Source organism: Bactrocera dorsalis, chromosome 4 (assembly GCF_023373825.1).
Source record: "Bactrocera dorsalis isolate Fly_Bdor chromosome 4, ASM2337382v1, whole genome shotgun sequence".
NCBI classification, from domain to species: domain Eukaryota; kingdom Metazoa; phylum Arthropoda; class Insecta; order Diptera; family Tephritidae; genus Bactrocera; species Bactrocera dorsalis.
Window position 1 is genome coordinate 39243361 of NC_064306.1, and position 11968 is coordinate 39255328.

General features: G+C 36.7%; 1 protein-coding gene across 1 annotated transcript; it reads right to left on the bottom strand.

The window, feature by feature from the left end:
- Nucleotides 1-10499: 10499 nt before the first annotated feature.
- Nucleotides 10500-11246, bottom strand: LOC105221950 (protein BUD31 homolog). The gene is made up of 2 exons (XM_011199099.4): nucleotides 11022-11246; nucleotides 10500-10950 (listed from the first exon to the last, which is right to left on the bottom strand). The coding sequence occupies exons 1-2, from the start codon at nucleotides 11113-11115 to the stop codon at nucleotides 10610-10612; spliced, it is 435 nt and encodes a 144-aa protein (XP_011197401.1). The 5' UTR covers nucleotides 11116-11246; the 3' UTR covers nucleotides 10500-10609.
- Between the last annotated feature and the right edge of the window lie 722 nt (nucleotides 11247-11968).

The following is an 11968-nucleotide window of genomic DNA, read 5'->3' on the forward strand; positions in this document are numbered from 1 at the left end:
TACTGGTCATTGGCCGATAGGTCTGCATACAGTTAATAAATATTGTTAAAGTTGTATGAAGAAAGGTGAGGTGGAAACACGCACCCACCCTTCTATCATTGTTCAGTATGAAGATGAAATATCGCGGCAGTCTTACCTTCGGCGAACCAGGAGATATAAGCAAACTGACACTAGCCGTCTAAACAATTTGTGATGAGTGCAAATCCCTTTATAGATTTAAAGGGTCTTATGATCTATTATGTATATGGTATACGAGTTTGAGGTAACACACCGGACCGGGGTTGGGGTCGAAATTATCCAATATTTCAGCGTAGATCATAGCTAGTGAATTCATGATTCACGGAATCAAGCGATTAGACTATTGGTCCCCTTACGACTTGACATTCCTCTTAACTTTTTTATCTTAAAGTTGTTTGAATTATCTATATTTCGACATTGGAAACGTCAAATGCCATTCGGAAAGTGACAGATATTCAGTAAAAAAAGTCTAAAATTTACGAAATAGGTCGCTATTCACTATTCTACAGTTCGCAGATTGGGCAGAAGATCATTTGACCTAGGATGGTCAATTTTACCGAAAAATCATCTTTTCAGATGAGGCTCATTTCCACCTCGACGGTAACGTTGACAAGTAGAGTTGTCGCATTTGGTGCACAGAAAACCCGCACGTAATCGTCGAGAAGCCAATGCACCCAGCACGAATCACTGTATGGTGTGGATTTTGGTCTGGTGGAATCATCGGCCCATTTTTCTTCGAAAATGAAGAAGGAACCGCCGTAACCATCAATGGTGAGCGATATCGCGAACCGAACTGAATTTTTCTTCAAGCAAATTGAAGAGGAAGACTTGGACAACATTTGGTTCCAGCAGGACGGCGCTACGTGCCATACAGCAAACGCTACACTCAATCTTTTACGCCCTATCTTCGAAATTTAAAATTTTATATGGCCCACCCTTTATTATACAACTTCGAACGCATTTTTTTAATTTCAGAAATATAGAATTGTAGTATGCGGTTTAGTTGGATCGGTTCCTATACATTAATGGTAATTCGTAACCATTACAAACATGTTAACAGTGTTGAATTTTACTTAAAATTAGTATTTAAAATACTTAGCATAATATATTGGACGAGAACGCGCATTGTTGAACTGACCGACAAACTTTCAACCGCAGCAACTGTTGCAAGGGCAACTGCGCTGTATTTGTGGTTGCGGGCGCATAGGATTTTGCGCCTTTTTGTCGAATTTATTTCCACATATAAATTCGAAGCGCATATATTATATTTACCATGATGTAAGCATGCATAAAATTATATACATATTTTGTGTATATTTGTCAGTGTGTATATATGTAAGAGTATATATGAGCATACACATGCAACAATGGAATTAATATATGCTCACAAGTGTTCTTACTCGAATGAAATCCCTATGGAACTCGCTCACGCATCTGACAGTTAACATTTCACAAATAAATAGGGAAACTTATGTTTTGGAAATGGTACGATTTTAACCAATCAAGCAATATAATAAGTTCACCATCATCCGGCTTCACAAATAAGACTGCGTTCTGACTCGACCACTTTTGTAGCAGTAACCCAAAGTGACGTGAAAATTCGAAAACCTCCGAGTTACTCGTGTTCAGCTCAATATTTGTCAAAACAGATTTTGCCAAATTTGAGATTTAGATTCCAAGCAAATGAAATTCAACTTCGGGTGGTTTCTAAAACCATAAAATACTTGGCTTAGAATATAATCGAAGTTGAATATAATATTTTCAGAAAAGTCTGGTCAAAATCAGTTATTCACGAAAAATTTTTTTAGTGTATGCCACCTTATGGCTAACAGTTGTTCAAATCCAACAAAAAATATTCAAGTCCAAAGGTACCGAATGTTTGGACTCCAGGACCTATAGCTGAGTTTTGGTCGAAAATATCGGTCAATATGTGAGATATATAATTGAAATTCAGGGATAATCCTTCTCTGACAAAGTTACGTCTGTATGTCAAAAAAGGGTTGAATCGGGTCAATATTTCCCTTAGCCCTCATATACCTAATGTAAAGATTTTCGAACTTCCTAGTGAATTTATGCTGCACTTATCCCAATGAAAATAAGAGAGTTTGTTTTGCTCATAACAGTGTATCTTTGTACCTAATAATCACCGAAGACTTGACCTAGCCCTTATATAACTAATATCAGGATTTTCAAACATCCGGCTGCTTTTACTTCATTTGATTAGTTTTTTAGTATGTGGCATGTTAATACTTGTAGTATCTGGTATTTTGAAAACTAGATAAAATTGGGTCGATACTACCCCAACTTCCATACACTATAATTTTCGTTTTTCTAACAAGTCTTATGTGTTTGTCAGTGTATGAGTTATATATAGTTATATAAAATAGCTGAATTTCGATTCCCTGGTTGAAAAGTATTTCCCTGGCTTTGATTCTTGGAAGTTGGAACAGTATAAAATGTTCAGTTGCATCCGAACTAAGCCATTCCTTACTTGTTAGTTCATAATATCATATAAATAATGATTTTTTGCGGCATTTTTGTAATTATGACTGTTATAAGACCTTTAATATTAAAATACCACGAACTGGTCCGAATTTTTGCAAAATTTCCACAGTTCTGAACCAGATTTTCGCAGTTTCAGCACGAAGTTATCATCATTTCCTGTATGTCGCTCTTCTGTGGGTTAACCACAGGGAGGCATCTGGCATTACAATGTTAGTTTGGACAATCATATCGTCAGTTTGCCATATTGTAGACTTTCTATATGTGTATGTATGTACGTGCCCCCAAGCGTAGGAAGTTAATGTATTAGCGCTTTTGAAAAAGCTGTCCCCTTTTGACGTTGTGGTTGTTTACAGATTGTGTATTTAATTTCACTACAGAGCAACTTAATAATAGAGAAGCTTGTTTAAAATTTATTAAAATATTAAAATATAACGTTAAAAGAAGATGATATATTTACAGCGACATGTTGGGGGAAAAATATATTTTTTAGCGAAAAATACCCAATAAACTCTTTATAAAAAACTCGAATATAAAATCATATACTCGTACATAAATATAACTGAGTTCATAGATTTTTCTAAAAATATGCTTAATTATACTCAAACAAAACAACGCATATCCTTAACCATCGGTTAGGTGAATCCATGACAGTTCATAATTTTTTAACATTAGCTAACACCTAAAATGAGCAAGTGGGTTTCGTGATGCGTATATACAACCTGCGAAACCCAAATTTTGTCTTTTATATTTAATTGGTTTGTCATTCTTTTGAGATCTGCAGAAGTTATCTTCATATACTAAGTACGATTTTTCTCCGGATGAAGAAAATATATGTATAAATGATCACCGTGATGATCACTGATTAGATTTTGTCATGTCCTCGCTCTCGTTTGCTCTCGAGCTCATAAATAACCAGAACGAGGACCTTAGTACCTCGGCTTCCTCATCGAACCGACCCTGCAGTGACCGTCAACGTTGAAGTTACCTAAGTGAAGCTGCACTACGTGGCGGCAGCTACAACTGTCATCGCATACAGGTTCACATCGGATAATCTGGACATCCTTCTGATCCAAGAACCATGTATCTACAAAGGGGGTGTCAGAGACTTCAACATGCCAACAAGGTAATCTGGGATCCCTCTAGCAAGAGACCTTGTATAGTAGTCAGGAACAATATTAGTTTCTCTTGTATGTCAGAGTTCCTGACACAGGGCCTAGTTGCTGTGCAAGCCAAGGATAGCGAAGGGGCAGACTCCGTCCTAGCTGCTACCTATTTTCCGTGAGAGGCATCCACAGGATCCCCAGAAGCTGTAGACAGCCTGGTAAACTCTACAGGCGACACAAGCTGCCCCTGATCCGTGATCAGGCATCAGGATGTGATGTGAACACCTATCACTCGGAATGGAGCAGTACGGACTACTGCACGTGGTGCGCCTCTCTTAAACGTCGAAAATATGAACCCACTTTCGTTCCAATAAGTAGAAGGGCGGTGCTTGACATTACAGAGCCCTCTTATGGTTCGCGCTAGAAGTAGAAGTCAAGAAGTCACACTAGAGATAAAGCAGGGAGGGCAACCTGATAAAAGTGCTATAGCTGTAAGACTGGAAACCAGATTGTCTGCTCTGACTGAACCAGTCCATCCTAGACGCGTACCACTGCAGCTGCCCCTAAAGACGATCACCACCATGTCTGTCTGTCTAGTTTACCTATATACAGACAATACGTAAACTAGATATTGATCTGAAATTTGCACACACTTTTTTTACTGTGGGCATTTGTCGGCACTTTCCATATCCGGACAACTATAGCATATAGCTGTCATTCAAACTGATCGATCCAACTCAAGTCCTTGCAAGTAAAACTTTTTTAATTGACAAGGTATGTTCACAGAATGGAATGGATTATTATTGTTTAAAGCTTTGCAGTAGAAATACCTCTTACTATTAAAGGACGAAGTCAATTTACACTGGATGCAGATCAATAAAGACGCGTTTTCCAATCAATTGATTTAAATTAAATATTTTACTTTTCTAGATAAATATAAATCAAATAAATAAGACTTATTGTCAAATGCTTTTTCTTACTGAAAATCAACTTACCTCATACAAGCTGTTTTGTCAAATTTGATTCGTGCAAAAAAAATCCTTTGTTTTATCTTATCTTGACTTGAAAAGCATTTTTTTTCAGATATGCATTTGACAAAAGAACTTCAATCGAAAGAAGTTATTTTGTCAAACGTCAATTTCTGATTTTACTCAGTCGATATACAGAGACAAGCTTTGTTGATAAATGTACGTTATGATTTTACGTTTGAAATTCCAACTTATTCGAGACAAGCTCTTTTGTCACCCCGAAAATTTGAAAAATTATGAAAGAAGTTGTTTTGATGACTCCATAATTTTTGAACTAACGGCGATAAGACAGAAAAACGCGCCTTGAAAATTCATACATATGATAAAAATCCTGGAAAATTGTCTTATTTCGAGAGAAGTTGTTTTGTCAAATGTCCACAGATATGTATCGCACTCTTTTGAGAAGTTTATACAAACCATCTTAGTAGAGAGTCCCTATGTTTTCTGTTATTATACTAAGCTAAACTCTTTATGGAAAAATTAGCTTTGTTTAAAAAATTCTATATTTATAATTATATAATATTCGATACAGAGTTGCGCACGCTTGTAATCGAGCTTGTGAAAATTGACAGCAAAAACTTTGACTTTCTGACATTTTTCTCTGCATACTAATTTTTTTTTGGCATAAATTTCAATTTTACACTGAAGATAACAAAAAAAATGAATTTCAATATTCAATGTCATATCGTTTTCAGCAGTTGCTTTCACCTTGAAACGCCAACGCCACCACCGCAACAATTTTGTATTCGTTGCACGTCAGCGCCGTGGCTTGCAACAGAAAGTTTGGACACTTTGTGGCACTTTGTTACGTGCAAATTGCTAAATTTTTCACTGATCGCCAGAATAGTTTGAGACAATTCTTATTTAATACAAATTTTTACAAAATTCAACGCACATTCTGGGTTAGCGGTTGCTTGACATAAGTATTGGTAAATGGAGCATAGGAAATTTCAAAAAAAAAATAGTTCGAAAGTTATGAGTTGCATTTCAAAAAATGTTGTAAATGTATTTAAACATTCTTTACATATTCATACATACATACATATTTTCATATGGCAAAGCCTGATTATGCAAATGCATACAAAAGGAAAAACAGACGTCAACTTCAGCTGTGTGGAAGCTATAATACTCTTCACAGGTGAATCTCTTATACATAGTAGCTACTACGGAAGCATTTACGATAAAAAAAAAGTTAAATTTAGACAGTGGGCGTCAAACCGTTGACTTTTAGGTGAAATCCCACTTCTATTCGTTGACTTTAAACCGTTAATATTGGTCAACATGTTCGATATTTTAACAAAATGTCTTCACCACAATCTGATTTATCGTAGAATATCAATTAAATTGGTCTGAAGCTGAATCTCTACTACACATAAGATTTTCTGTTCATATAAATCAACACCTGAAAATATTTCTCCACATTGATCTTTGCGAATTTGTGAGAGTATAAAATGTTCGACTGCGCTCTAACTTATTAATTCCTCATCACGCGTCTTGGGACCCAGCATTCATTGTTGGATAATATTGACCGAATAGACCACTTCCAACACGCAGTGAATAAAATATATCAGCCGCTGCTGAGAGTTCACGAAGACCATGGAGAGTTGATTCGACGCCCTTCGTAGCAACTCGCACTGACGTATGGGACGACTTGGCGCATTTTACTTCGATATCTCAAACCGAAAGCGTACAAAATACAGCTTATGCAAGAACTAAAGCCGCTCGATCCCAAGCGACATCGTTTCGCTCTATGGGCTCTTGAAAAATTCTAAGAAGATCTGATATTTTCGAGCCTAATTTTGTAAGCGAGCAAAATTGCCGTATTTGAGATGAAAAGCAACCTAAAGAGATTCACGCGCTACGGCGTCATAAAACGGTTTGGTATGGTTCGTGGGCCAGTGGAATCATCGGTTCATATTTCTTCAAAAATGACATCGCATCAATCAATGGATCTATTGAGAGATCATTTCTGTGTAATGATAATCTCAGGTTTTGGGCCGGCCGATTGGCCAACAAGATCGTTAGACTATGTATTTCTTGTGGGGATACGTAAAGTCTAACGTCTATATATTTGTTCGATATTTTAAGCACTTGGTCGATTGGTGCGGTGCCTAGCAGTTCGATGAATAGCAATATCGGACTAAATCTCTTCATTTTTAATCCCATCAGTTTTTTGTGGGCCATCTTTAGATCCAGTACAGTCAATGTACCAACACCCACACATTTTATTGATTTTCGAAAAATTTCGAATAATGATACGTCGGAAATTCTTCTAGATTGAAGGAAATTTGACTCTACTGGTTTTATAGGATATTCTTTTTATGAAAATTTGGCGTAATTTACTACAGACTTCTATATATTTTGACAGATGTTTGATTCATCAAAATTTATGCATCCGCTCCACTCGAATTTAGCTCTTTCTCGTTTTCGTGTTTTACTAGAACAACCCATCTAATAACTAAATTTAATATTAAAGCCTTTATATTATGCATATGCGTGTGTTTAACAACCTCATTGACCTAGCAAACGCCACAATTCACAAGTCCTGCGGCATGGCAAATATATGTTAATGCAGAAACCTAAATAACCGACGGCAGCTTCATTAAAATTGCTTAAGGTCAGTATTTGACAGCGACGAACAAGAACCAGCTAAATTTGCTCGGCCACAACCTCATAACAAGTCGCGATGATCATTGAACAAATAACTTAACAGGGCAAAAACCAAATACACGGACTGTGGGGTAAAGGGGTTGGAAGAATGATTATAAATGGATTTTTAATTACGCTGATGTTAGCATATTTACAGGCGCCAACGCATACAAGCGAGCAGTCAGATAAAATAAACGTGAATGTGTGCGAAATTATGTGCCCTGCAGGAAACTGGAAAGGCAAATGATTAGTTCTAAACATAGGACAATTTCTAAGGTCGGCAACAATCGATATATTTTTGTCCACTTCGTACCAAATAGAAACTATAGAAATACCTTAACTGTTGGATTAGTAACCCTACCTAGGACATCGCACTGACCAAGACCATGAATTGTATTACTACTCGCCGCTTTAAAATGAAATGCCTCCGCAAACAACTGCATTTCCCGACAGGGTATGTCTGTGCGCGTAGTTTTAAATCGCAAACTGTGGGCGCAATAAAGCTCGTATTACGCGTTGGTCATTATATTCTACATAGAATTAATTGGTGGGGAAAACTGATTATTTGATGCTGGAAATCATGTATTTCTGAGCAATGAAAATTTCAACATGAAAATTTCGTTGTTTGCCTAATACGACAGTGGATTCGTTGAGATTTTATGCGGTATATACACAAAAGCTCTTTGCAGTTGCAGACGGGAGACTAAGCAAGTCATTTTGTTTGCTCGGCATTAAAATTAAATTAGAACGTAAAATTGGGAAAGTCTTTGGCTTGGTAATTAAGTTTCAAATTGAAGCATAACTTATATATGTAAGTATGCTACAGCTGGGATTAATTTTTAACAGAAGAAGATGGCACGCAAAGGAGTTAGTTAGTTTGAACTTCAGGGAGAAGTTGGAGGAAATTTTTAGTAATATTTTCTGATATAAAATTTCAGAATATCATTTTGTCCTCTATACTTATGTATGTGAGAAGCTGACTTAACTTTTAAATAAAAGCTTTCTAAATTTGTTTCTTTATTCTTTTTGGAATTATTCTCCTTATAAATAAATATTACGAATTATGAAGCTTTATATTTGGAAACAGGGCAGTACCTGAATTTGAGACCGATTTTGGTTTGAAAATATTGGATTGTCGATCACATGTATCATACCATATATTGTTGGAAAAGTGAGATTTTAAGCTTCGTTTAACCGAAAAAAAATTAAATTGGTGTAGGTTGAAAAAAAATAAGTGAAAATAATGAAGAAAATCGCTAAATTTTGAAATGTTTGTATAAAAAAGTGAAGAATTCCACCCAAGCAACCTATGAAATTTGTGTAGTTTACGGAGACGATGCTGCATCAGTTCGTGTAGCACGACAATGGTTCGCTCGCTCCCGTTCTGGAAATTTCGATATGAAAGATGCACCTCGCTCTAGTTGACCTTTCGTTGAAAAGGTCGATGAAATTATGGAAAAGACTGACCAGGACCATCACATAAGCAGCCCTGACATCGCTAAGGAACTTAACATTTATCATCAAACGGTTTTAAACCATTTAAGAAAGATTGGCTACAAAAAGAAGATCGATGTTTGGGCACCACATGAATTGTCTGTGAAAAACACCTGCGATCTTTGCTAAAACGAAATGAAATCAAAACATTTTTGAAGCGAATGGTAACGGGAGTCGAGAGAACAAGATCAAAGTCCAAGCGTAATGAAGCTCAACAAATGGTCGCAAAGCCAAAATTGACGCCGGAAAGGAATCATCCACTATGAGCCGCTTCGGTCTGGTCGAATGATTGATTCTACATTTTACTGTCAACAACTGATGAGATGGAAGCAAGCAATCTAAAAATCGGCCAGAACTGAAAGTGCTTCGTCTTCCATCAGGACAACGCTAGATCACACACATCTTTGATGACTTGGCAAAAACTGTGAGAACTTGGCTGGGAAGCTTTGATGCATCCACCATATAGCCCTGATCTTGCACCATCGGACTACCATTTGTTTCCGTCAATGCAGAAATCCCTTAATGGAGTAAAGCCTGTGAAAATTACTTGTCGCGGTTTTTCGGCGAGAAACCAGAAAATTTTTACACTGATGGAATAATGTCTCTTGAGGGAAAATGGCAAAAAATGGTATACCAAAATGGTACATATTTGGTTCATTAAAGTTCATTATAAATATAAAAAATAAAAGTTGAAGTTTGATTATCTGTATTTAATTGCTGTTTCTGAAATATTTTTAGATTCTTCATATGCATGATAACGACTAAGGACAACCGTAATTACAACAGAGTTAGAGGCAGTAGTGCCTCGCCTGCATCAAAGCAACGTAAAAGTGATGAATCCAGGTCCATTGGACGATCATGTAGTGGCCGCCAGCATAGAAGTTGTTCAGGGGAGCCTGCACCTCGCGATGTCAGCCTCGGCTGTCATTGTGAGCAGGTTTACAACGAATAATGTGGGCATCGTACTAATCCAAGATCCATGGGTATACATGTGGGAGGTCAGAGGCCTCAAGACATACAACAACAAGCTAATCTGATATCTGTATAGCGAGACACTTAGAACATGTATAGTAAGTAGTCAGGAACAATATTGATTTCTTTTGTATTTCAGAGTTCCTTGCACAGGACCTAGTTGCTGTCAAGGACAGCGAAGGAGCGGACTTCGACCTGCCTGCAGGCTATCAGGGAGAGGCATCCACAGGGACCCCAGAAGCTGTGGACACCCTGGTGATATACTGCAGGCGACACAAGCTGCCGCTGTTTCTCGGATGCGATGCGAACGCCCATCACTCGGTACGGACTGTAACACACAAAGTGAGTTTCTATGAAAGTATATCATTACTAAAAACTTAAATATCGAAAATGAGGGTTGTAAACCCACTTTCGTTACAATGAGTAGAAGGGAGGTGCTTGACACCATTTTCAGCAGCGAGCCAATAAACGGAATGATCTCACAAATAATGGTGTCAAAACAGACCTCCATGTCGGATCATAGAATCATAAGGTTCACTCTAGAAGAACCTGAATCCTTCATTGTGGTGGGTCCTCATACCATAAAGTAGGCAGGGAAAGGTGTTGGCAACAACTCCAAGGCATGTGATGCGGGAGGTTACAACCTCAACAGGTTCTGCGACATGGAGCCTAGAAATATACTTAAACCATATTACCAATAATTAAATCACCTTATGTAAACAGAAAACTTTCTGGAACTTTCATTTCTTCAAAAGTAAGTCATTTATTTATTATTGATTTGCCTTGACACATTCATTATTTTATGCACTATCAACTAAAAATTTTTCTTTATTTCTTTAACTATCCCGAACAACCTCGGCAGCCACAATGCACACATTCAACAATTCGCCCTTCCTCTAATTTCGATTTTGGTACGCGGCATATGCAATTTGTACCGAAGTTTGTATCACGAGTTTGTATGCAACGCAGACAGCATAAGTTCTCATAACCCGATTTTTTCCATTTCGCAATTAAATTTGCATCTGCTATTTTCTCTTTTAAACAATAATCGTACAGCTCCCGGCTGATAGCTTTACGCCTATAAAACAAATCGTAGATGTATCGAGACTTTTGATGATGTATTTTGAAGATAGGCCATAATGATTCTGTAATACGTTTTCCTTCATGCGGTTCCGTCTCAGCTAAGAAGAATTAAAAAAACAATTAATTAAGATATTTCAGTTCATGTTAAACGATAGAAATATATACATACCTTCTCGCATTTTTTGCTCCAATTCTTCCAGTGTTGGTTCGATCAACTCCCAGCCATCTGGAGGAGGCTTTCTGCTTCTACGCACTTTCGGCATTTTCGAATCTTATATATTTATAACTTTAGAATATAGTTTTATATCTGCATTAATCAACTTTCAATATTATTCTAATATTTACCACGATACTCTAAAACTGAATACAATGCAAAACGAAATCACAACGAAATGAACAGCTGTTTCTAAACACTCCGCAGTTGCCACATGGTTGCATTATTTGTGATGCCAGATTGACATATTTTGCAACTGTTCCCACCTGAATTTCATTATTCACTACTCTGTATTGAAAGAATTATAGTTAGAGCTAACACATTCGTACATATTATTTTTGGTTAAATTATAAATTGGGACATAAGGAACTCATAGAAACTTTAATAGAAATCTCTAATATAGCTTTATTAAATAATAATTGAAAGGAAAAAAAATTATTTGGAATATAAAAAGTTTTGTTATTTGTGCGACAAATATATTGAGACCATCGATTTTATTTAGAATTAAATTAAATTGTTAGTAGATAATGTTTTTTTGTTTTTGACGGTGACATCTACAATTTGTGTTAAATTTTTGCAAAGTTTATTAGTACACTCTCTACAAGACGAGTATTAGTTAAGTAACTGGTCCTCGACCGATTATCAGTAATTAATGTCTTCGTTATCCGTTAGTTTATTTTTGTTCTAGCCGCGTGAAAAAATAAACCATTTTTCCTCTTTCACCACACGTTGATGTGACCAGCTTACTCTCTCATTGATTTGACGCATCTGTTTGGTTAGTCATCTTTTACTGAAAATAGTTTGTTTGGTTATTGTTATTGTCACCCATGTGTTACAGAAAATTGGTCGACAGGTTATTTATTTGGTTATTCATTAGTAACAGAAAACTGGTGCAGCGGTCA

What these genes read in the sequence shown, in the direction of transcription:
- LOC105221950 (XM_011199099.4), bottom strand. Translation starts at nt 11,115, where the DNA reads ATGCCGAAAGTGCGTAGAAGCAGAAAGCCTCCTCCAGATGGCTGGGAG. An exon ending in GGAGCAAAAAATGCGAGAAG is followed by an intron (nt 10,951 to 11,021) that starts GTATGTATATAT and finishes AATTCTTCTTAG; the next exon opens with CTGAGACGGAACCGCATGAA.